General features: G+C 37.2%; 1 protein-coding gene across 5 annotated transcripts; it reads left to right on the forward strand.

The window, feature by feature from the left end:
* LOC149002465 (putative disease resistance RPP8-like protein 2) lies at positions 1-25112 on the forward strand. 5 transcript variants are annotated; one of them, XM_089138353.1, is made up of 7 exons: positions 1-297; positions 783-877; positions 2435-2693; positions 7325-7411; positions 7504-7587; positions 21609-24498; positions 24610-25112. In XM_089138353.1, the coding sequence occupies exon 6, from the start codon at positions 21668-21670 to the stop codon at positions 24464-24466; it is 2799 nt and encodes a 932-aa protein (XP_088994479.1). In that variant the 5' UTR covers positions 1-297; positions 783-877; positions 2435-2693; positions 7325-7411; positions 7504-7587; positions 21609-21667; the 3' UTR covers positions 24467-24498; positions 24610-25112. The 5 variants fall into 5 exon arrangements, 4 of the variants coding, with proteins under 4 accessions (XP_088994479.1, XP_088994483.1, XP_088994481.1 ...); XM_089138357.1 differs by having other exon boundaries at positions 7507-7587; XM_089138355.1 differs by having other exon boundaries at positions 7328-7411.
* Positions 25113-25312: the final 200 nt, after the last annotated feature.

Raw genomic sequence — 25312 nt, forward strand, 5'->3', positions numbered from 1 at the left:
GCTGTTCTCCACTGATATAAAGTTCATCATCATCATTCACTCCCATCTGGTTCGCACTTCAACTATCTTTCACAACTTCAGTATCCTTTTCTTTTCTGGGGAGTCTTTTGATTGAATGTTTTCAATTGAAGTTATCTTGGTGAAGTATTTAATTTGTTCAGTTCCCTTGAAAGAAAAAAGAGAAATTCTTACATCCACAGGAGAGCGGGATCTATTTTTGTCCATGACATTTATCCTGCTTTCAGAGTTGTATAGTAGCTAGATCCAATGGGCTTGGTCTCTACAAGGTCAGCGGAGGTAATGCCATCTTTAAATTCCCCAATTCATCTGATTTTTTTCTATAATCTTATTAGTATCTCTTGTATTTAACTGTGTTAATTAAATGAAGCTTTACTATTTATTTTGGCTCTATATTCTAAAGTCTGTTGTTGGTTTAGTACTTCTGTTTCAGTTGTCAATTGATTAAATTACTTATTCTCAAGATGTGCAGGAATCATTTCAAACATTGCGGTTCTTTTCCTTTTTCTAAATAAAAAAGAAACCTTGTTTTTTAAGAGTATGATTTTGAGAATAATATTTTAAAGCATCATGTGAATACTATGTTTCATTATTCAAATTTTGTCTGTGTAATTCTTCTTGTAAACTGTTTAGGTACCTTAATTTTGTTAAGTGATTCTTCCGAAAAATCAGTAAAAACCGTTTGAAATTATTTCATGAAAACCTTGTTGTATGTATGAATTTTTTATTATTAACTTTTGTGGCTTTTTCTTGTCTATATTCAGCAACACGTCAAGGTAAATTCACTTGTAAGTTGGGTGTAAGCTGTAGATTCGCAAAATCCATAATTGCAAAAGAAAATTGAGGTGGCCGATATTCGGTAAGTGTTCTAACTTAGAACTTTTCGAATTTTTCAATCATTTATGACATTCACCCACTGCCGAATGCATGACCTTACGTTTACTATTTTGCCCTCAAGGGCATTTTAGTCATTTTGTAATAATTTGTTTAGGACCAAGGTAAGCAAAATTGTCGAATTTCGGTGCTGGGCGAAACGAACCCAGCACCGAAATTCAATCTAGCAGGGATATCGCCAATTTCTCGGCGATATCTCGCAATTTTATCGCCGAATTGGCGATTTCTCGAGATGTATCGCCGAAAATAGCGATTTCTTGGTGATAACTCCACCGTCGCAACACCACCGTCCGTCATAGTTCAGAAACTTATTCATGGCGAGCAAACGTTGTTGATGCTCCTGGTCTTCGGAAGAGCAAACTCAACTTTTGGATTCCGGCTTTTGGTCAGGCAAGGATGGAGGAGGAAGGTGAACAGTAAATTGTATTTGAGCCACACATGTGGTTCATGTAAGACCATGGAATTGTATAAAAATAAATAATGTATAAACGTAAACATCTCTATACATGACTTGACTAGCGGAGGACATGACTTGACTTATTTGCTATTAAGTTTTATTTTGTTATTTTTTTATACTTGACAGTTGGCACTAACGTTTTGCAAAGATTATATTACATTATTGTATTATACTTTACATTTGCAGTTTTGCATATGTTGGCGAAATCTCAGCAAGATTTCACCGGTTCGCTGGTAACGAACTGGAGAACTCGGCCAAGATTTTGTATCTCGTTTAGGATTCTAGGAGACCTCTACTACTTTTCTTATATATATATATATATATATATATATATATATTTTAATAATATTTCAATTATGATTATATTCCATGATTATTTGTTAATTTGCATTTGTATTCTGATAAGAGTATTTTGGTCATTTTCACACTTTTATTATTTTTAATATTATAAATGTTGTGAATGCTTCACGAGTATCAATGCTAGAGGTAAGTAAGCATTCTTAACTACTTTAAGCATTCAAATGTGATTTCATGTCTTTGTATATGCTTTTGCCCTTTGGCAGCATTTGTCTAATGATGTCTAATTTTGACCATTGTCATCATTAGAGGTGTGGCCAGGTTTGGGTGCCGATGTATAAGGATGATGGATAATGTAATTCTCTCATTCACCCATTTTTTTTCAAGACATCTCACTACACTTGCTCAGTTTTCTTTAACGCTCGACGTTCCAATCTGGTAAGTCATGTCAGTTTTGACAAAACCATAGCAGACGAAGTTAATGCATGGTAACGCTAGGAAATTTTTTGGCTAAAATCCTTGTGTAATCTTTCAGAGCTGCCTTTGAAACTGTTAGGGATATTATGTAATTGTATGATATAGGGATTTATCATACATGTGTGTATCACCGAATTACTTTTATATAGCTTTAAATATATCCTAGTCCTCTGTTTGAGATCAAGGAACTTAGATCAATCTCACTTCACTTTAACAGAGACTATATAAGCAGCCATATTAGCAGGCCAGTCTTTCGTTTAATGCATAACCATCTTTCTTGAAATCCTTCAGACGAATGCATGGATCTTCTGTCTTATCAGTAATGATGCTAAATAAAGGAGAAACAGCGTATAAGGAGCAATTGGTTATCCTCAGGGTTGCATTGTGTCAAGAACTCCAGAGAGCTGCGCATTTCAGACATCTTGAAGGTTCTAATTAAGGAGAAGGGAAACTGGCCTTTTCACCTAGTAAGCAACCACCAACTACTGCATACTGCAACTCTCTCTGCAAGTGAAGCTCGATCGTCTGTCTCAAAACTGATTTTTCTGCAGTGAGTTTTCGCTAAACCTTTTCGTTCCAAGTTAATTTATAGAGTTCTTTTTTCTGTTCACTTCTGCTTTGACAAGAAAGAAAGAGAGAGACTGTACAGTCTTAGGAGGGGGTTGTTTCCTTGTCCATGAAAATATTTTTTTATCCTCTTTTTTGTATAAATTCTCTTTTTCCATTATGACTACTTCAAAGAAATGAGTGCAAGCATCCATTTTTGGCCAAAAATGAAAATGTGGTGACTTTTATGGAGAATAAATTACAGAATAGAAAATAAGTTTGGTATATCACAATAAAAAATTGTTAGAAAATGATAAAAAAAAAAAAAGAAAAAAAAAGAAAAAAAAAACCCTTATTAATCAAAATTGAATTAGTTGTCACTATGAGTCTCTCTCTCATTTTGCTACTTTATTCTCCGTTTTCTCCCAGCCCCCCTCTCTCTTCGGTGGCATAATTTCTTTATTTCTTTCTCTCTCTATTTTTTATTTATTTATTTTTATTTTAACATTTATTAGAGCGGTTACTGCACCATTCAACAGGAGAACGGACCCATGAGCAAGCTAGACTAATCTAGACTGCACAACAGGATTAGGGCATTAGCAAAACAATTAGCCCACCTAGGAACAGACAAGAAAGACACTTGCATTGGAGGTGTGGATATGCCACAAATGGAATTATAAGTAAGCATTTTTAAATATTAAACCCAAATCAAATAAATAATAGAATTTCTATCTTTCGCATCTATATCTATAGTTTTTCGAGCTATCCTTTCTTTTTCACAGGATTTTTTCTCTCCAACTTTTCACATAAATAAAGCACAACCAATAAAATACTAATTTCCCCGCCAAAATTTCTCCCTTTTTTTTCATTGGTTTCCTTTACTTTTTCCAGACATTAAAATTCCAAGAAGTTGAACCTCTTTGCCTTCTTCCTTTTTATATTTATTTTAATCACCCCTCCCTTGATTTAAATTTTGGGAATTTTGCTTCATTAATAGCTAGTGAACGGTTCATTCATATCACAGAATTTTATCAGGTTCATTTTTGACAAAGAAATTGACCATTCATTTCCCTTTGGATGGAGGACACATGTCCATTAGTCACATCCAAATGTTGAGATAAGATTTAGAAGATAGATAATTTATTTTTTAATTTAATCTGAACCTTTGGATGTGACTAATGGACATGTGTCCTCCATCCAAAGGGAAATGAAGGGTTCAGGACCTGATAAAATTCCTTCATGCCACATGCACGAGAGAATCTGATAAATATTATATTCCACTCCCCTCAACTCAACCTTCCCATTTCCCAAAAGTCATATTCAACCAAATCAATATTATATTGATTTGGCTGAGAAATAAGAGCCCCACCACCAATGGCCTCAAGACTTCATACTTTGAAACTAAGTAAAAATTAGAACTAGGATCTAAAATGCAGCTAAAAGCATAGGAAATCAAAAACATGGAAATAGGGAAATAAAGGAAGGTTTAAATAGCACAGAGCATACAATAGGACTAGGCCAAAATTTTTAGAAGAGGATCACAAGAGCCTACTAGATCATGCAACAATGGAAAGACTGAGTGCCCAATTGAGCTGGGATGTCTAATCTCCCTTGATATGGATTTGAATTTCAAAAATATGCAGCATGGACAACCTAGAATTGAATTGAGCCTAGTTTAAATGGGTCTACAAATGCACAAAGATGAACGAAGAAGAACAAACACAAGCAAAACACATAGATGAATTTAACGTGATTTGGCAAAACCCTTTCTAGATCCACTAGGACAAAAAAATAGCTTCACTATTTCCAAGAAACCTCACACTTCACAAAGTACTATCCCTTTGCTTGCCCCCAATCCTTATCCTCGGGATGGGTTCCCTAATCCCCTACAGGAATTTATTAACTTAGGTTATCCCACAAAGACTACCCATAGGAAAACTTAAAATCCTAATCCTCATATAATTATAATTTTAACCTTGTACAAGTAATTGACTAAAACTCTAATCCAATTACAAATACAATCCAACTATAATTATATGGACCCGCAGAATACAAGACACCCAAACCCGACAATTTCCACCTTGACTTGAATTATGCAAACTACCTTAAAGAAAATTGCTGATGATGTTTCTCCGCAATCACTTGTTTCTGTGTATTTACCACACCTTACCACATGGAGCCCACATTCCCTCCAGGGATGCTTTCTTGACGGCGTCACTAAAACCAACATCTCACACACACCCACACCGGGGTGTCCCGGAAAGGCTCATCGCCATTGTACAACATGACATGGCTCCACCTCTCATTCTGTCACAACTAGCTTCGAGAGATCCCTGCCAGTCACCAAATCTTAAGCGAAAGTCACCCGCTACTTTCTAGAATCACCCTTGTTCAGTACCTGAACAACTTACAAATTCTGCCTGCTTGTACTTTTGCCCAAGTGCCAAGTGGAGCTCCACTTGTTTCCACACTCCTTGCAAGCTTGTACAATTTACGTGATATATGCTTTCGTACGCATCAATCAATTTAAAGAACTTAAACGTTGATCTCCATGACCGCCAGATTCTTTTCTACTCTCGGTTTTTTTTCTTTCTCAATTTGACTTTTCAAATTAAAACACGGATCGCCATCCTCCTTTTTTCGGTCATCCTTCTCGCCATCCATCAAGACAACCATCGATGACTAAATCAATCATCATTTTCCAAACGTAATGATTACTTCACCCTTTCACCCTCTATTTAAAGTAAAAAGTTCAGGAAAATTTTCAAAAAGAAATCAGTGAAACATGAAACCTCACGGCCACTTTTACTTTCGACGATCAAAATCGACCATCCCGCAAAAGGGATAAGAAAAAGAACTTCATGATCTCCAAACCAAATAATCATATCTTCGATTGAATTTGTTGAAGCCTTTTTCATTCTCCTGGCACCATTCCTTTCCTTCCTTGATATTCTCACATTTCTGACGATGATCCACCGAACCTTGCTCTAATACCACTTTGTTGGGAATACAAATACACAAACATGAACGAAGAAGAACAAACGCAAGCAGAACATAGAGGAATTTATCGTGGTTCGAAAAAATCCTACCTATGTCCACCAAGAGAGAAAAAATAGTTTCACTATTTCCATGAAATCTCACAGCACTCTTCACACCTCACAAAGTGATATCCCTTTGCTTGCCCCAAGTCCCTATCCTCAGGATGGGTCCCCCAATCTCCTACAGGGATTGATTAATCTAAGTTATCCCACAGAGACTACTTATAGGGAAACCTAAATACAAATAATTGACCAAAACCCTGATCTAATTACAAATACAACCCGACTATAATTATATGGACTTGTAGAATACAAGACACCCAAACCCAACACCATAATTAGTATGGGCAGATTGCAAATCAAACTCGGTTTCTCACAAGTCAATTGGGAGTTTTATCAGAAAAAGAATGTTGGTTTTAATGGAGGTTGATCAACTGAGGACTTAAGGTAATCCACAGTTACAGATTTGATTGTTATGGTTTCCCCCCCCCCCCCCCTTGGGAGACTGAGTCAGAATTAGAAGGATAAGACCCACCAAAATGTGAACTCAAAAGAATACTGATAAACAAAGCCAAACCTTATTTGGGTTAGGTGCAGGTGCAAGTGGTGCTGTTTGAGAGTATTCCATTGAGACAAATTAACAACAAATAGTGAATAGAAATAGGAGGGCAAAAAAGAGGAAGTAAAAGGGGAGAAAAGTATCATTGGCATGCATTTTGGTGTTTATTTAGGAACAGAAGACTTTGTGGAAGGTTTGAAGAAAGGATGACCAGAACGTGAGGTTGTGTTCCACAGAACAACTATTCTTGTCATAATCTTCTCTACTTCGTGCTAGTAGAAGAACCTTCTTGGATTCTTGTAGGGATCACCGAGGAAACAATAAGAATTTTCAACTTAACAAATTCTGTCTTCAACCACAATAATATCTTCAACTCAACGCAAACCAAAGCAACATGTTTAATAGATCAAGAACTCCATTTTCAGCAGTGGAGGAGAGAAGACGTAGGAGCCGATTCGGGATCTTTGTAGAGATTATCTCTAAAGCATAAGATCGAATAGGGAGACTGCATATTGTGAGATACATCGGGAAAGTTTTGGGAATGAGCTGAGAGAGAAACAAGCATTGTTTCTTAGGTTCCACACTCCCCCCCCTCACACACAAAGAACATGTGATTTGACCAGTATGCCCTTATTTTGCACCACTTGATCATTTGGATTTAAATGTCTACTGCATAAACTAAAATGAATTCTTGGCCTATAATCTATAATAGGCTAAAATTCTAAATTGATTATGGACTTCTTTTCATTATTTTAAATAAAATTCAGTATCATAATAGATACCAAAAAACATTAAAAGAATAAAAAAAAAATTGAGAATGAAAATTGACACCAGAAAAGATGTTAATCTTATTTAGTGATTCTCACCCCCCCCCCCCCCCCCCCACCAACCCAAAAAAAAGAAAGAAAAACCATTTTAATTTTTTTCCCCTTTTTGGTAAGAAAAGTTATTTTAAATTATTTCCATTAAACCTTGTTGTATGCATTAATTTTTTTTTTTCACTAATTTTTTGGCTTTTGTTTTTTTGTATATATTCAGCAGCAACACATCTGGGTAAATCCACCTGTTAGTTAGGTGCAGACTTAAGATTCCTAGAAGAAGAAAATTGAGGTGGTTGACATTTGGGTAGGTGTTTAAAACTTTTTAGAATTTTCAATTATTTTATGCATTAATTTTTTTCACTAATTTTTTGGCTTTTGTTTTTTGTCTATATTCAGCAGCACATCTAGGTAAATCCACCTGTTAGATAGGTGCAGACTCAAGATTTCTAGCAGAAGAAAATTGAGGTGGTCGATATTTGGGTAGGTGTTTAGAACTTTTTAGAATTTTCAATTATTTTTATGACATTTACTACTATTCCCATTGCCCTGAAGTGACCTAAGAGTGCAAATACTTTTACCATTTTGCCTTTAAGGGCATTTTTTGTCATTTTCTAAATGAAATTTGTTTAGAGCTTTAGAAAGACCTTTATTGCTTTCTTTATATATATTTATTGTATTTCAATTATGGTTTAATTTCTTGATTATTTGCACCTTGATAAGGGTATTTTACTCGTCTTCATAAAATATTATTAATGTCGTGAATGCTTCACAAGTATGTTGTTAGTGGTAATTATGCATTCTTAACCACTATTAGCATTCAAATGTGATTTTATGTCTTTGTATACACTTTTGAACTCTAGTGGCATTTATGTAACTTTAAGCAATGTCATCATGTTGACCTTGTACTTTTTTCTTTAGGGGGAGAAACTTTTGACCCATGTTTAAAGTATTGTGGATTGGTAATGTTTGGTCGGGTGATTTTAAGAAACTTTGTGGTTCGTATTGTATCTTATCAAAGATACATGCCGAGGGGTGCATTATTGAATAGAGATTATCAAAATAAATATGAAAATAATATATTTTAAATATAAAATAGTTGACTTTATCTTGAGAAAGAAGGAAAATGACCATAAGAACAAAAATCATCTTTCAATTGGTAGGCTTCTATGTCCAACCCATTTCTTCAGTCTAAACATTTAGTTCTCCTAAGTTTAGAAATGTGCAAATCCTTGAATTTTTTTGTTTTTTGGTAAGCAAATCCTTGAAAATTCACCCCATGTATAAGATTTAGTGTCAATGGGCAAGTCGGTCTATTGTCTTTCTAGGATTATCTAATTATAGTTCAACTACCAACTTGGAATTGAATTTTTCAGATTCCAAACTGTTGGCGAAAAATCTAGCAGAATGATGAACTGCTTGACTTGCGATCAGATTTGGTTTGGTTTGAGATCACCTGACCTGAATCAGCTCACTTGAGATTTTAACTTCTCTAAGAACATAGTGGCTTTGTGTTTAGTTGAAACTTGGGATTTTCAGTGGAGGTCCATTCTTCTCAACATTTTGTGATATTTCCTGAGTCATACTTAATGACAACTGAGCCCTTGATGATTTCATCCCATACATCCAAGTCAAATGCATAGATGTGGTTCTTGAATCCGCTCATCAATGGGTAAAGCCATCACCATTGAAGTATGGCCGTCTAGAGGTGTCAAGTCCCCTCAATATTGGGGCACTAGGGTTAGTCATGTAAGACAAAAAGTGAACTTTCACTTTGATGCCAATTCAAAATCAACCTAGAGGTAGGTGAATAGATTGAACTAGTGGATATTGCCTTTTTTAAATAAATAAGTACAAAATCAATTTAAATAGGGAATTAAAAAAAAGGCAAGGCACACAAGACTTTTATAGTAGTTTGACTCAACTGTATCTACATCTGCTCCTCTCTAACTACAGAGAATTTTCCAGTAGTGAGTCCATTTCATTATAATAGAGGAGATCCAACAGCTTTAATTACAAAAATCTTGGTCTAAGTAAAAGTGCCTTTCCAATCTCGAGCACAAGAGTACCAATCTTTTTAGGAGAAGAGTATTCTTGTGCTGTTAAAATGGCCAACTTACAAATAAAGGAGATGAGAAAGAAATTACCTAAAGGGTGTGGCACAAATCCTAGTACGAATTTAGTGATAAGAGTTATTTTCCTCTTGATGTCAAGCTTGAAGAAGACCTCTTTGAGTTCAAAAGACTTCGAACTCTAATTTTAGAGACAAGAAACTCCAAAGGGGTTTTGGATTCCATTGGAGACTAAGGCTATAAACACGAGCATAAGTAGGCCATGTGATGTCTTGGTAATTATGCTTAGGAGTGTCATTAAGGCCCCTATAGCCGAAATTTGGGTTTGAATTAGGGCCCGTGGATAGAAATTCAAAATCTCAAGTTGTTAGTCAACTTGTATACACTCTATGACTCTAGCAATCGACCATCAGAAACTAGCAAATGAAAAGACAGCTGTTGGGTCTGGTTTGGTTTGATGGCTGCTTTGCACTCAATAGTACTTGGCCTGTGAGCTTAATCAGTTGACTAGTTGCTCATATTGTTGAAACCGCGAGGCCACTGTTTCTTGACAATGGCTCATGCTAATTTGTTTGATGGTTGACAGGCACTTCAATTGTCACCTTTTTAGGGCTAACCAAAATAAAATTTGAAATTGGTAAACCACCTTAGAGCCTAACTAATGGGTTTTCACGCACACATATTTACATTACAGAAACATGAACATGCAATTTTGTGCAATTACATGGTGGCACTTGTGCTAGTCTATGTGCATGGTTTTGGTTACTTGATCCTTCCTCTTGAAGCACTTGAAGCCTATCCAAAAAAGTTAATGTCATTCCTTGGGTTTAACGGTTGAGGCGAAGTGACCATTAAACTGTCAAGTTATTTAAAAAAAAAGGGAGAAAGTGAGATACACTAAACCAAGCAACCCTTCAATGTTAACCATATAGGTGGGTGAAGGGATTGCCCCTTCACCTCAACCATACAGAGGTGGTGAAGAAAGAATCCTCTCCACCATCTGCTTGCTTGACTCAGATCCACCGTCTCAAATAGAAACACCTTTATATAATATGTACTTCAGTTCAAGAGGGGAATGGAGGGGAATGGGTGTGGGAAAGGGCCATTTCAAGTAGTTTTGTAGAAGCAAATCCTTGATAATTGTCACTAGCCTTGTCTTCTCTCTCATCAGCCAAGGACAGGACATATATTCGTGTTGGTAGCTGTGTAGCTTCTGTTAATTGTTGCAATAATCTTACATAATTCAAGATATAGAGAGGTAAGACCAACTTCTGGAAAGTACTCAATGGATAATGGAAAGGGAGTGCATTTTCCCCCTTTCCAATTCTAGATTGACAGGTAGGTCAGGTTTCAGGAAGGCATTGATTGCTTACATGGTTTCACACTGGGTCAGATGTAAGGTGACTGGAAAAAATAGTTCTGCTCTTCTCTCTTCGGCGTCAATGTTCTTAACTAATGAGAGGAATGATCACTCTCTCATGTGCCAGGAATTGGATTCAATTAATTGGTAGGTGGCGGTGGATTGTATGTAATGTTGAGGAAAGAGATTCAGATGAAAGAGGTATAAACATTGAGCTGATCAAGTAAAAGTTGGCATTCTTCCACCTAACAACTCCTCCTTTATAGTAAGAGCTCTTAGTTAATAAGCTCTTATAGACAACCAACCCCATCTATTATGGATAAACCTAAATACTTTCCCATGAATATAAATAAATATATTTCATTTTTATCTTGCCCTTCTAGTCAATACAAAGAAATCCAGAATGAGCACATCGAGAACAAACAAAAAAGTCCACCATAAGAGGATATGTGATCCAATCCCCCTAACCAGGTCTAGGCATCGGAAATTAGTTTCACTCGCCTCAAAATTTGAGGAATAGGACACTTATATAGACACATACAATTACTCCACACACGAAGGTACCTGCATCCAATGAATCATGCAACAAAGGAGATCATAAGAAGCTAAATTTGCTGACATGGAGAGGTATGAGTGGGTGGAAGGTAAGAGTGAAAGCAGAAAGCTAGAAATTTGTTGGGCTAACCAAGGATGGTTTTAGGGGTAGCCAAACTCTTTTGTCTGTGACTCAAATCTTTTCTATCTTTTTCTTTCATCTCTTTCCTCAAACAAAGGATTCTCTAGAGCTATGGTTTCATTTCCTAAGCTTTATATTTCATCAGTATGTATAGTCCTTAAAAGTCCCCTAAATTGTACTTACATGTTCCAACTAAGCTAGTGCAGAATCATCAAATCACCTTTTTAATAATTGAAGGATGTAACAAAGTGTTGTATTAGGTATATGAGATTACACAAGTATTTGTAGCCATTTAAGGCTGAGTACAAGGTAAAGTACAACAACATGAAGTCAAAGACTTAGTCACTAGCAGAGCTAGCATTGGGGTCTCCTCAACAAGTCCCCTCAAGCATAATGGGGGTAAAACCGTAAGCTTGCCTCTAAGGAGTAAAAATCTTGACCAAGGAAGTCCTTTAATCAAAAGGTCTGCAACCTGGTCAACCATAGAGACTTAGGGTAAAGAGAACTGACAAGGTAAAACTAGGTCCCTCACAAAGTGGAAATCAATTTCCACATGTTTGGTTTCGTGCATGAAAAATGGAGTTTGCAGTTATGTAAGTAGCCTTGATGTTGTTACACCATATCAAAGGAGCAGAGGGAAGAAAGACCCAAATTTTACCAAGAAGTGAGACTAACATTGTGTATGACATCAAGAGGGCCTCTACTAACACGGTTGAAAGTACTGAAGGGTAACCTATGGCTCATTGAGCACCTACAAGCGTTGCAAGTGGGAAGAGACCTAGTTCCAGACACTCCAATGCATTTCAAAACAGCCATAGTGCAGGCACATGCTGGATGCCCCAATCTCCTTTGCCAACAAACAACAGATGCAAGAAAAGCAGTATTCTGAGAAGACAACATAGAGCAAGGAGGCTGAATAGAACTGAACTTAGAAACAACAAAATCTGAACCACCATTCTTAGAAGCTTTAAAACTTAGCGCATATAGCCCATTAAAAGTCATGCCTCAGTTCAGCTTCTTACAACTCTGTCGATCCTTGATGATAAACATATCCGAAGGGAAAAGAAAATAGACATCATTCTCTTCATAGAACTTGGAAATAGAGAGAAGGTTACACCTAATGTTAGGCACATAAAACTTTAGACAACCTAAACAAACAACTAGAAGCCTTAACAGTCATATGATCAACATGTGACATGAACATGGCATCTCCATTACCTACAACTATATTCTGAGAGCCAGAATAGGGTTCTTGATAGCAGCATGATGCATAAGGTTTGTAACAATGTGACTATTAGACCCACTATCTAGAACCCATAGAGAAGAATGAAACCCTAGGCGTTGTTTTTGGAGGCGAGAGACTCTCTCCGCCTCTCTCCGTCTTACTCTTTCAGAGAGTGTCGGCCTCATCTCCACCTGAGGCTCTCCGCCTCTCTCTTTCTCTTTCTGCCTCTCTTCGCCAGAGGCTATTTTGCCTCTCGCCGCATCTCTCCGTCTCTTTCCACGTCTCTCCACCTCTGTCTCTTCCTCCTCTCCTCCACTTGTCGTTTCCTCTACACCTTCCTCATCTTCTCTCTCTTTTTCCATCTCTTTTCTCTATTCTTTTTCTCTCTGTTTCATAGCTAGAAGCTTCCGATTTAAAAAAAAAAAAAAAACAGATGGTGGTTGATGCGAGCTTTGGTTGTGTTTTCTGTGGTTCGGGTGATTTTAGGCCAGATTTTGGTCGTCTACTGCTGCTGGAGGTATCCATGTTTGCGGCTTCGACAATGGCAATTCAGAACCGAGATCCAACGCTCTTTACTACAACAACCAAATTTACGTCTTTGTGGCGTTTTTTGTCTCTGCCCTTGAGGCGTGTTCTGTGTTCACCCTTGAGGGGTTTTGTATCTCCGCCCTTGTGGCGTGTCTGTGTATGTGTTGGTGTCCACCTTTGTGGTATGTTTCCGCAGGCATTGATGGTGGATAGGTATATCAATATCCATTGTGTTTTACTGGTTCTGTAGTTGTCACAACCAGTATTCTAAGGGTTTATTGGGCTCGACCCATCCCTTAGCTTTTGTTTTTCTTCTTTTGTTTTGGTGTTTGTGTCTGTATTTTCTTTCAAGGTTGTGAATGAAGTGTTGAACTTTTGGGAAAAATTAAAAAAAAAAAAAAATCCAGCAGAGGAATTTCAGATCTCATCGAACCAACAGAAGTAAAGCAATCAAATGAGTCAGAATTGTTACTAGAACTTCGATTTCCAATGTAGCCACTTTTGCCATAGAAACACCTACTCAGGACCTTCTACTGGAGCCAAAATTTCTAGATCTACCTCACGAAGCAACATTTTAAGATAGAGGAGGCCAAGTACCTGAATTAATTGAACTCAAAGGAATGAATAGAATTACTTCCATAATTGTTACGCATAGCAACATTTATAGATATCATGGAAGGCACAAACTGAGAAGCAAGGGCACACAATGGAGTTCTTGAGTGGTTAGTAAGCCTTGTAGATCATCAAATGAGATCAGATCTGCACGAAGCAATACCAATGTGCTAAAATCCCTACAAACATCACCTAATCCTTTGAGAGTGGCAAGAACTTCGTCTTCATCAAGAATTAGTGAGTTCACAGCAGGTAAGGTAACCACAATTGAAGGAACCTCAAGAAGATAGTCTAAAATGGACTGAGAACCTCTTTGAATACGAAAGAGCTTGTTCTTGAGTTGAAGAAGGCATGTTCACAAACCAAAACCAAAAGCAAAGACAAATTTCCTCATGCTTCAAACGTAGTGTGTGTTGGAACAATATATGGAAGGATTCTTTCAGAAACAGAGGCTACAAGCCAACTTAAGATCAACTGATCTTGCTTTTCCCAAAGAACAGCAGGAGAAGGCGGAGAAGACATCGAAGATCCTTTGACAGATGAAGAAATCAAAGGATCTTGAGAAAGAGATGTAGGGGACATCATAAAAGATGCATCGAGATATCCATCCAATTGAATCCTTTTGACAAAGGAAGAAATTGGGCTCTCCATAAGAGAAATTTGGAAGATGTGAGTTTTTTGGGAAAGGTAGCAATGACATTAATTGAAATCAAAGAAGAACTAGAGGGAATTGTAGTCGGAGACTGAGAGGACCACAGCACAATAACCTACTCAGGAGAAAATTAGGGCAAATGCCCAAGATTAACCTAATACAATATAAGATGTAACAAAGTGTTGTATTAGGTATATGAGATTATATCAGTATTTATAGCCATATGTAAGGCTAAGTATAAGGTAAAGTCTAACAATAGGAAGTCAATGACTTAGTAACCGGCTGAGCTGGAATTGGGGGTCTCCTCAACAGTAACCCTATATGGAATCATCCATAGACATAGTGTAATACAATTGCATAGGCTATCTGGCTTCTTCCTTCGGCAATTGCACATGAGCTAAAAGAGTTGGGATAGCTTCCCTCCCAATTTGGTTATGGTTCCTTCTTTAGATGTGATGAAAGTAGGCGGCTCTTCAAGCATATTAGGGATACTTTTGTAAACACTCTACTATGTATGAATTGGGATAAGACTCCACTTGCTCTAGCACCAATGACCGGACTCCATGCCCTCAAGTGTTCAATTCGTAATTTTCAAGAAAACCAACATCTGAACCTCATTAGGGTTTTGGGTGAACAAATCTGTGAAGGGACAACGCAGTTGCAAGCCCTGCAATTTCAACATGATGACAATGTTCTTCTTTTGAACATTTGGGCGAGCTGCAACAAGAGAATAGAAAATATGTCTTCTTCTTTTGGTACACGATTTAAGCAGATATCTTCTCTACATAGGTACTTTAGCCTTGAAGTGAAAAGCTAGAGAAGAATAAAGAGTGGAAAACACAACATCAAGGCTAACTACCCAATCTAACATCAGAGTATCCCACAAGATCATAGAAGAATGATGAGAGAAGAATAGTCCCAATGTAGAGTAGCCTAAAGATAGTGCAGGATGCACTTCACTGCACTACAATGAATATCAGTGGGTGAATGCATGAACTGAGCTATATGACTCACTACTTAAAGCTATATCTAGACGAGTACTCACAAGATACTGTAATGCACCCATGATACTTAGTCGCATCATCTAAAGGAGTGCCATCATTAAGGGAGAGAGACCTGGCACACTCATCTTAGTCTGTGCTAACAATTTTGTAATATACTTGTAAGCCTTCAGAATTACCCTGAGCCCACATTCCTATAAGTATTATAAATCCCCAAAGTCTTTGATGGAAAATGTCGTAGCTAAGGCTTTAAGCAAAGAAGATATGGCTTCTAAATTGTTGCTCGTGACAAGAATACCATCCCTATAGATGCGAAAATATAATGTCACTTGGGAGTTCTTGTAATAGAAGAGTGAAGTATTAGTACAAGAACCAAGAAAACAACGTGAAATGATAAATGTGTCAGTTTATTGTACCAAGCTCTTTGTGCCTACTTAAGACCATAGAGTGATTTCTTTAAGTGACAAACATGTAAAGGAAAGGCCAGATATAAAAAGCTCATAGGTTGTTCTATGAGCACTAATTCCTCCAAGTCACGATGTAAGAAATCATCAGAGACATCTAATTGTGTAAGGGACCAATTATTTGTGATAGCAATAGATGAAATGATCTATAGATTGGTATGCTTTTCATAGGGCTCTAGGTATTCCCCGAGTCAAAACCTAGCCATTGATGAAATCCCTTGGCCTCTCATAGGGTTTTTGCTAAATACGAAAAACCTAATTGCACCCCGTCATATTTTGAGAGCCAGATGGAGGAACTAAGACCCAAGTTCGATTTGAACAAGGGCATTTTACTCATCATACATAGCTTGTCTCCAGTTAGACATCTTGGCAGCTTGATCAGATGTAGTTGGGATTCTTTCTTTCTTCTCAAGAAGCTGACAAATTCTAACGTGCCTTGGGTGTCAAAGAACCGGTCTTTGAAAGAGTGACCATTGGATGACTTGAGTTGGGATTTGATGGTTGAGGTAAAACCACAGTAGGTTCATTACCTGAGTTAGTAGTCCGAGAATTATTAGAAGATCCATGGCCCAATTCTGTAGACCCATTGCCTTAAGTCAGGAGTCTTATTTCCTAAATCAAAAGGCTCATTACTTAGAGGCCCATCAACCTGAGGCCCATTAGAGTCCTATCTATCGTGGGAATTGAGAGACGTTGAGCTAGTTATTGGGCCAGATGGCTCATTGTAGCCAACCAAGCAACAAACATCATCAAAAAGTGGAGACTCGGTTTGTGGCTAAACCGAGGAACCGGGCGTAGTTGTTGGAAAGCCTATAGGTCCATCAGCCAGCTCTTAAAGGACCTATAGATCCACTAGTGGGTATAGGGTTATTTCCACTATTATCAACAATATTACAAGGCTTTTGTACGTCAGGGCCTGAAACATTAATACATTAGAACTAGGCCCATTTACACAACCAGAAAGACAATCCTGTAACCAAGCTTCAGCTGAACTATAAGACCCTTCATTCTTCAAAGCTGCAAAAATCACATGCCTAGACTTGTAATTCTTCCCATTTTTCGGATCATAGTAGAGGTAGCCCTTATAACCCAAAGGATATCCCAAAAATACACAAGGTTTGGACCTCAGATGCAATTTGGACTAAGCATATGGCCTTAAGCCATGGATAACACAAGCACCCAAAAACATTTAGCAACTCATATTCAAGTTTAATGCAAAACAAAACTTCCAAAGGAGACTTATTGGACAACATATTGAGAGGGATTCTTTTCATCAAATAAATAGCAATTTGGACTGCTGCATTCCGAAAAATCTGAGGTAGATCAATTTGAAACAAAAGAGCCAACCTAGACTTCAACACATGCCTCTGCTTCCTCTCAGCTAAACCATTTTGTGGGGGTGTATAGGGACATGATACTCTATGAGAAATACCATTGTCTGCCAGGAATCTAAACAACATCTGGAATTTAGTGCCACACATCTGTTTGAAGAATACAAATTTAGTCCCAAAATGAGTCTCTACCGGAGCTTTAAACCTTCTAAAAACTAACAACAAATCAGATTTATTCTTCATGGGGTACAACCAAGTATATCTAGTATATTGATCCACAAAAACAACACAATACCTGAAATCATCATAAGAAACAAAAGAGGCAGCAAATCACTGTCTATGACATCAAGAGGCCTCTACTAATATTGTTGGGAGTACCAAAGGGTAGCCTATGGCTCACTGAGCACTTTAGGCATTACAAGTTGGAAGAGACCTAGTTCCAGACACTCCGAAACATTTCAAAAGGGTAACCTATGGCTCACTGAGCACCTATAGGCATTACAAGTTGGAAGAGACCTAGTTCCATACACTCTCGAAACATTTTAAAACAGCTATAGTGCAAGTACAAGCTAGATTGCCCGATCTCCTATGCCAACAAACAACAATTGCAACAAAAGTAGTATTCTGAGAAGACAACATAGAGCAAGGATACTGAACATAACTGAACTCAGAAACAACAAAATTTGAACCACCATACTTAGAAGCTTTAAACTTTATTGCATATAGCCCATAAAAAGTCATGCCTTGGATCAGCTCCTTGCAAGTCTGCCAATCCTTGATGATAAACATATTTGAAGAGAAAAGAAAATGGACATGATTTTCTTGACGGAACTTGGAAATAGAGAGAAGGTTACACCTAATCTTAGGCACATATAAAGCTTCAGACAACCTAAACAGACAACTAGAAGCGTTAACAATCATATATGTGACCAACATGTGAGATGAACAGGGCATCTCCATTACCTACAACTATACTCTGAGAGCCAGAATAGGGTTCTTGAGTAGCAAGATGAGCAAGGTTTGCAACAATGTGGCTATTAGACCCACTATGTAGAACCAAAGAGAAGAATCAACACAAGAACCAAAAGAATTCATAAGAACAGAACAAGCTACCTTGCCAATGTATGTATGATTAAAACGTTGTGGACATTGAGCACTGACATGTTCCTCAGCACGACAGAACTGACAGATGATTCTTGGCTCATTCATGAAGGAATTAGGACAAATTTTCCAGCAAAAAAATTTCCAAAACTCACCGAACCAACAGAAGCAGAGCAATCAAATGAGTCAGAATTGCACTAGAATTCCTAAACCTTGCAAAACGGTTACTAGAACTTTGATTTCCAGTGTAGCCTTTCCTACCATAGAAACGCCTATTTAGGACCTTCTAGTGGGAGCCAAAATTTCTAGACCTACCCCACGAAGCAACATCTAAAGATAGCGGAGGCCGAGTACCAGAATTAATAGAACTCTGAGAGGAACTAATAGAATTACTTCTAGAATTGTTATGCATAGCAACATTTGCAGTTACCATGGAAGCCACAAACTGAGAAGCAAAGGCATGCATATGGAGTTCTTGAGTGATTAGTAGGCCTTGCAGATCATCAAATGACACTGGGTCTACATGATGCAATTCAGATGTGCTAAAATCCCTATACTCATCACCCAATCCTCTAAGAAGGTCTTCATCAAGAATCGATGAGCTTGCAGCAGCAAGGATAACAGATGTAGGGGGCTTTGGAAATGATGCGTCGAGATATCCCATCAGATTGTATCCTCTCAACAAAGGAACAGATTGAGCTCTCCATAAGAGAAAATTGGAAGATGTGAGTTTTATGGGATGGGCAGTGGCGACATTAATAAAAATCAGAGAAGAACTAAAGAGAATTGCATTCGGAGACAGAGAGGACGACTGCACAATAGCCATCCTAGGAAGAAATTAGGGCAAATGCCTTACACTAACCTAATACAATGTAGGATGTAATGAAGTATTGTATTAGGTACAAGAGATTACATCAATATTTATAGTTGTATAAGGTGAAGTCTAACAATAGGAAGTCGACTTAGTCACTAGCTGAGCTGGCAGTGGTGTCTCCTCAACCGTAACATTATATGGAATCATCCATAGACATAGCTTAATACAATTGTATTGCCTATCTGGCTTCTTCCTTCGTCAATTGCACCTGAATTAAAGAGTTGGGATAGCTTCCCTCCCAGATTTCATTCCGGTTCCTTCTTCAGATGTAATGGAAGGAGGTGGCCCTTCAATCATATTAGGGGCTACTTTTGTAAACACTACTACGTATGGGTTGGGATTTGACTCTACTTGCTCTAGCACCAATGACCAGACTGTAATCCCTATTGAGTGTTCAATCCATAATTTCCAAGAAAAATGGCATTCAAACTTATTAGGGTTTTGGGTGAACAAACCTGTGAAGGGACAACAGCAGTTGTAAGCCCAACAATTTCAACACGCATGAGGACAATGTTTTCCTTTCAAACATTTGGGTGAGCTTCAACAAGAGAAGAGAAAATATGTCTTCTTCTTTTGGTACATGATTGACACGGATATCTTCTCTACATAGGTATCTTGGCCTGGAACTGAAAGCTGGAGAAGAATAAAGAGTGGCAGGTAATGCAAAAGCAGAGGAATTGAAATGGTGATTGTCAGGGAGAAACTTTGCTTCATTGGCTATTTGGTGATAAAATGGGATAAGTCAGGGTGAAAATGAAGAGGAAGAATCTAGAGATTAAAATAAGAGAGGAAAAACCCATTTATTCTCTTCTCTTCGCGTCTCTTTTTCCTTTTTAGAGCATTTTAATGGCAAACCTGCTCCCCAATCCAACAATGTTTATTTTTTTCTATATAAAAATTTAGCAGTAGTCTTACTTGGGTTTGGTCCATATACTTAACGAACGAAATTCCCTTAATCAATGAACAACCCTTGAAATCCGACGAACCCTAAAACCTTAATCAATGAAAGGAAAGTCCTAATAAATCAACATAACAGATGATGGTGGTGGGTGAATTTCAATGGTGGTGGTGGTTTCGTCACCTCAACTTCACCTCAACTTAACCAGTGAAGAAGATGGATGTTGAGTTAAGGGGCATTTGAGCCATTTTAACACATAAGGTGTATTTTGAGTTTTGCGGCAAAACTGGGGTTGTACATGTAGAAAACTCTTTGTTTTAATATAGCTAGGTTTTGGATAAATTATTTAATCTCGCGTGCTAAACCACTCTTTAAGTAGTTGTGATTTTTGTTGGCACATGTTCATTACTGTCATATTTATGATATGTCAGCAACTAACACTGTCTATCATGTAATGTTCCATTACTTTACATTTCCATGAACATATTGCAGCGGTTCATAGATATGCTAGCACATCTCATCTGGTATAGGATTGCATCGGTAGTGAATTATTTTTCTATAAATATGTTTTTGTCTTACTTTTTTTGAAATTTTCAATTTTCTCTTTCGTTGTTATTGAAGATGTAAAATTTTTATTGAAACATCTAAAAAGGACACAAATTCAATATAAATAGGTTGGAAACTGAATGATGAAACTAATAAGAGTATACTAAAATAAAATAAAACTAATTACATCATTTTAAAAAATATATATTTGTATGCGGTTTTGGTTTCCAGGTGTTGTAATATGTTGAATTGATCTGTGACATGTGAACTTGACAATAATGGATGTCATCAATCTCATCCTGGAACCAATTTTATTGGTGTCATTAAGGATCATTTTTGTATCAATTATCATTCTCAATTATGAGAAATTTCATTATTTTAAATTGTTTGGCATCTATTATCAGTTTCATTTTTACTTAAAATAATAGAAAAACTTTCAAAATCCATAATAGACTTTTTGTCTATTATGGATTATGGTGAGAAATCATTCTTTTCATTTATGCACAAGTTTACTTAAAATTTTATAGTTAAGATGAGGGTAAAATAGTCAATATACATTCTTTTATAAAAATCATAATTTTTTTCTTCTTTTTTCATTTGTTTACTATTATTTTTACACTAAACTTATTTTTCATTCCATAATTTATTTTTGACAAAATTCACCAAACCATTTTTCATTCTTGACCAATAACGAATTCTTGTACTTATTTTTTTTAAATAGCATAATAGAGAATGAGAATTGATGCCAAAAAGAGAACAGTTACCGTCGTAGTAGTTTTGCAATTAGTTGTAGTTGCTTTATCTCATTGATACATAATCTCATGTAGTTTCATATTGCATAATTCCACTTTTATAGTTTTTCTTTTCTCTTTGGATTGTTCAATATTTTATTTTGTCGGTAGATACTTTATAGGTATAGAGATCCTAGTAGTAGTAGTACTAGTAGCAAGAGTAGGTTCAAGTCCTTACATGAGTATACAAGTGAGCTAATTACCTACAACCTGGTTTTACACATGTTCATGCTCCCCAACATATGCACTGACTTAGAATAATACCCTTCGCCTTTGTTTATAAATACCTTCTAAGGTTTTATTTTATTTTATTTCCCAAATACCCTATAGGAAACAATTTTAACTTACACTTTCGTTTAATTGTTTTTCCTAGGTCATGTAGACACGTTATCAAAGTAAACAGGGTGAAAAGAGAAGAGGCCTCCTTTAAAAATGGCAGAGTCAATTGTCACATCTCTAATTGGAAAGCTTGGCAACTTGATGTCACAAGAAGCTGATTTTCTTGGTGGAGTAGAAACTCAAATCCTCTCTCTTCATGAGGAACTTGAGTGGATTAAGTCTTTACTAAGATATGCTGATAAAACACGCAGAAAAAACATATTGTTTGACACATGGGTGAGCCAAATCAAAAACCTTGCTTTCTCTGCTAATGATATACTTGATTTGTATATGGTTGAAGTCATCCAACAACAACAAAAAAATATTGGGTTGAGAGTTATGAATTATCCTAAACGTCTTGTCACTCTGCACAAGTTAGGGAATCAATTGAAAGATATCAATAGAAGGATTGAAAAGATTTCAGCCAACAAATCCAAGTATGGGATTGAAGCTACTGAACTTCAAGAAACTTCTACAAGAGATGGATTTGTGCAGAAGGTAAGGAGAGATACAATGGAAGAGGAAGTTGGTGATGTTGTGGGCTTTAAGAAAGATATTGAAAAACTAACAACTCTGTTGACAAAACAAGATTCCCTGCAGCTTCTTGTTGTTTCCATAGTTGGTATGGGTGGTCTAGGTAAGACCACTCTCACGAAAAAAGTTTACAAAAGTTACGAGGTCAAGAAGAGTTTCGATTCTTGTGCATGGATTTATGTTTCCCAAGACTACCAAATCAAAGATCTTCTCTTCTCGGCAGTATCACAAGTTGGGAAGCATGATAAGAAGGACCTGAAAAATATGAATGAAGAAGATTTGAAGAAAATGCTCTATGATCAATTGAAACAGAAAAGTTGCCTGTTTGTATTTGACGATGTATGGAAGACACAAGATTGGGATATGTTGAAAAGGACATTTCTATATGATCCTAATCAAAATCATCAAAGGAAGCAACGAGTGTTACTTACTACTCGCAAATTGGAAGTAGCCAAACATGCTAATCCTTTAAATACTATTGATCCTCAGCCTTTGGATGAGGAGAAGAGTCTTGAACTTTTTGAAAAGAAGGTCCTCCAATTTCAGGTGCCACATGATCCGCGAAGATTACCAAGTGAATTAAAAGAAATTGGAAAGGATTTGGTTGCCAGCTGCCATGGATTACCGCTTGCAATTGTGACATTAGGTGGTGTTTTATCAACAAAGACACAGACAACAAGCATGTGGCAGAAGACACTTGATAGTGTGAAATGGCAGCTTAATCAAGGCCAAGAGCAATGCATGGCCATATTAGCTCTAAGTTATACGGACTTGCCGTATTACTTAAAATCTTGTTTCCTCTATTTTAGTGTTTTCCCAGAAGACCATGAGATCGAATCTGAAAAATTGATTCGGTTATGGGTTGCAGAAGGGTTTATACAACAGAGGGGCAATGAGTCAATGGAAGATGTGGCAGAGGAGTACATGGAAGAGTTGATTGATAGGAGCATGATCCAAGCAACAAAGAGGAGTTCAGATGGAAGTGTTGAGACATGCCGTATCCATGATCTGTTGTTGGACATAGCAGTTTCAGAAGCCAAGGAAGAAAATCTTGTTGAAATATACGGAAGTAGCACTAGTAACTGTTCGGCTTCGACTTCTCTAAATAGATTCCAGTGGCTTGGGATCCATTCCAACAACAATAATGGTATGTATCATCATGTACCAAGCAGTTCTAGTATCCTATACCATCTTCATTCCTTGTTGGACTTCAGTGGAGGAGGAAGTCAACTTGACAAAAAGATGTGGAAGGGGTTCAATCTACTTAGAGTATTGGATTTAGAGGGAGCTGAAAATATCCGTACTTTACCCGAGGAAATTGGAGGGCTCGTCCTTCTAAAGTACTTGAGCTTGAAAAGAACCGAAATAAAAAGAATTCCACATTCAATGGGGAACCTTTGCAATTTACAAACCTTAGATTTGTCTCTAACAAATCTTAGTGACATTCCCAAGGAAGTATGGAGAATGCAGCAACTAAGACATCTTATTTGCCACTACTTATATGGGTCTCCAGGTAGAGTAGTGGAATGCATGGAAAAGGTTGTGAATAAGATTGGTGGTCAAAGTGGTCCTTCTAGAATCAATAATTTGAGGGAACTCCAAACGCTGCGTCTCGATAAAGGCAGTTGGATAGGTGCACTTGACAAGTTGACAAATCTGAGGCAACTCGAGATATCATACAAAGGAAGGGAGACCACGTTGGACAGAAAAGAGGCATTAATTGCCTCTTTGACCGAATTGGAAAAACTTAGAGTGTTGTCTCTCTCAGAGTGTTTCCCTCCTAATTTGTTTGATCTTGTTTCATTTTCACACCATGTGCATCTCCGTTGTATTAAATTGTGTGGGGAACTAGAGAAGATACCTGTCTCGGATGAATTTCCGCCGAATCTCATAGAGTTGATACTGTTCGGGTCACTTTTAAAGGAAGAAGACCAACCAATGGCAACACTAGAGAAGCTACCAAACTTGAAGATTCTCCAATTAATAATAAATGCAGTTGAAGGAAAGGAAATGATTTGTTCAGCAGGGGGTTTTGCTAAACTCCAAGAATTGAGAATATGGTCACATTCAGACTTAGAGGAAGTGCAGGTGCAGCAAGGAGCCTTCCCCTGCCTTAAAGTTTTGTTTATTACTGACTGCGAAAAGCTAAAGATGATTCCAGATGGGTTGCGCTACGTCACTACCCTTCAAGAGCTGAACATATGTGACATGCCGGATGATTTTACAGCTAGGATCCAAAAAGACACGGAAGAAGGAGGAGCCGGGGAGGATTGGGAAAAGATAAAGCACATACCCTCTGTCACTATTAGGGAATATTAAATAGATGAAGATGAAGGCTTGCAATATCACAAGTGAGCTATCCTTTCCTTTCACAGAAATATAAATGTATATATTTCTTGCCTTTGTGACTTTTTTAATCGCTATTAATTGTTTTGAATTATTATTGTTATTATTATTTGCAGCTATTAAAAAGATCGAGAATGAGTTCAAAGGAGGTTGCAGAAGAAGAGACAGATCGAGGAGGAGTAGTAAAAGAAAAGAGAGGGAGGGAGGGGCTGCTTCAATTTATGTATGGATTAAATTAAGTATCATCTGTCTGTCTGTGTCTGGGCCATGATGCAGATGCAGAGGCATGGAATTAATGGTCGATCCAATATTAGAAAGAAAGATGGAGTATTATTATTATTATTATTTCTAGCTTTTCATTTTCACTTGGAACTTGGAAGGCCAACAGACTTCCGGCCTTTATAAACAAACAATTTATTTCTATAAACACTATTAAACATGGTGGTGGGTTATTATTATTTGTATACATGGGTGTGGCAATAGAGAGTATTCTAGCTTTTTCGGTTGGAAGGAATTGAATCTTATTTGTTTGACCCACCCATATGCTCTCTTCTGTTCTGTTGTGTTGTGTTGGGGGCATGGATCGGTTTCATCAGAATATCCATATGACCATATATATCCATATATCATCTGTCATTGGGCGGTGGCAATTAATTATCTGATGCAAATTCATGAAGGATCTTGATCTTTTCGTAATTGTTCAATTTGCATGATTTTATTATATTATCATCGTCAGATGATCTTGGTGATGGAGTCCTGATCAACTTTCAAGCTTGATTTTGGATTAATTAATGGGAGCTTCAATTCATAGATAAAATC

Source organism: Hakea prostrata, chromosome 10 (assembly GCF_041222555.1).
Source record: "Hakea prostrata isolate BN-2017 chromosome 10, UWA_Hpros_2, whole genome shotgun sequence".
In the NCBI taxonomy this organism is placed as follows: Eukaryota; Viridiplantae; Streptophyta; class Magnoliopsida; order Proteales; family Proteaceae; genus Hakea; species Hakea prostrata.

Coding starts and splice junctions, on each gene's coding strand:
- LOC149002465 (XM_089138353.1), top strand. CDS start 21,668: ATGGCAGAGTCAATTGTCACATCTCTAATTGGAAAGCTTGGCAACTTG.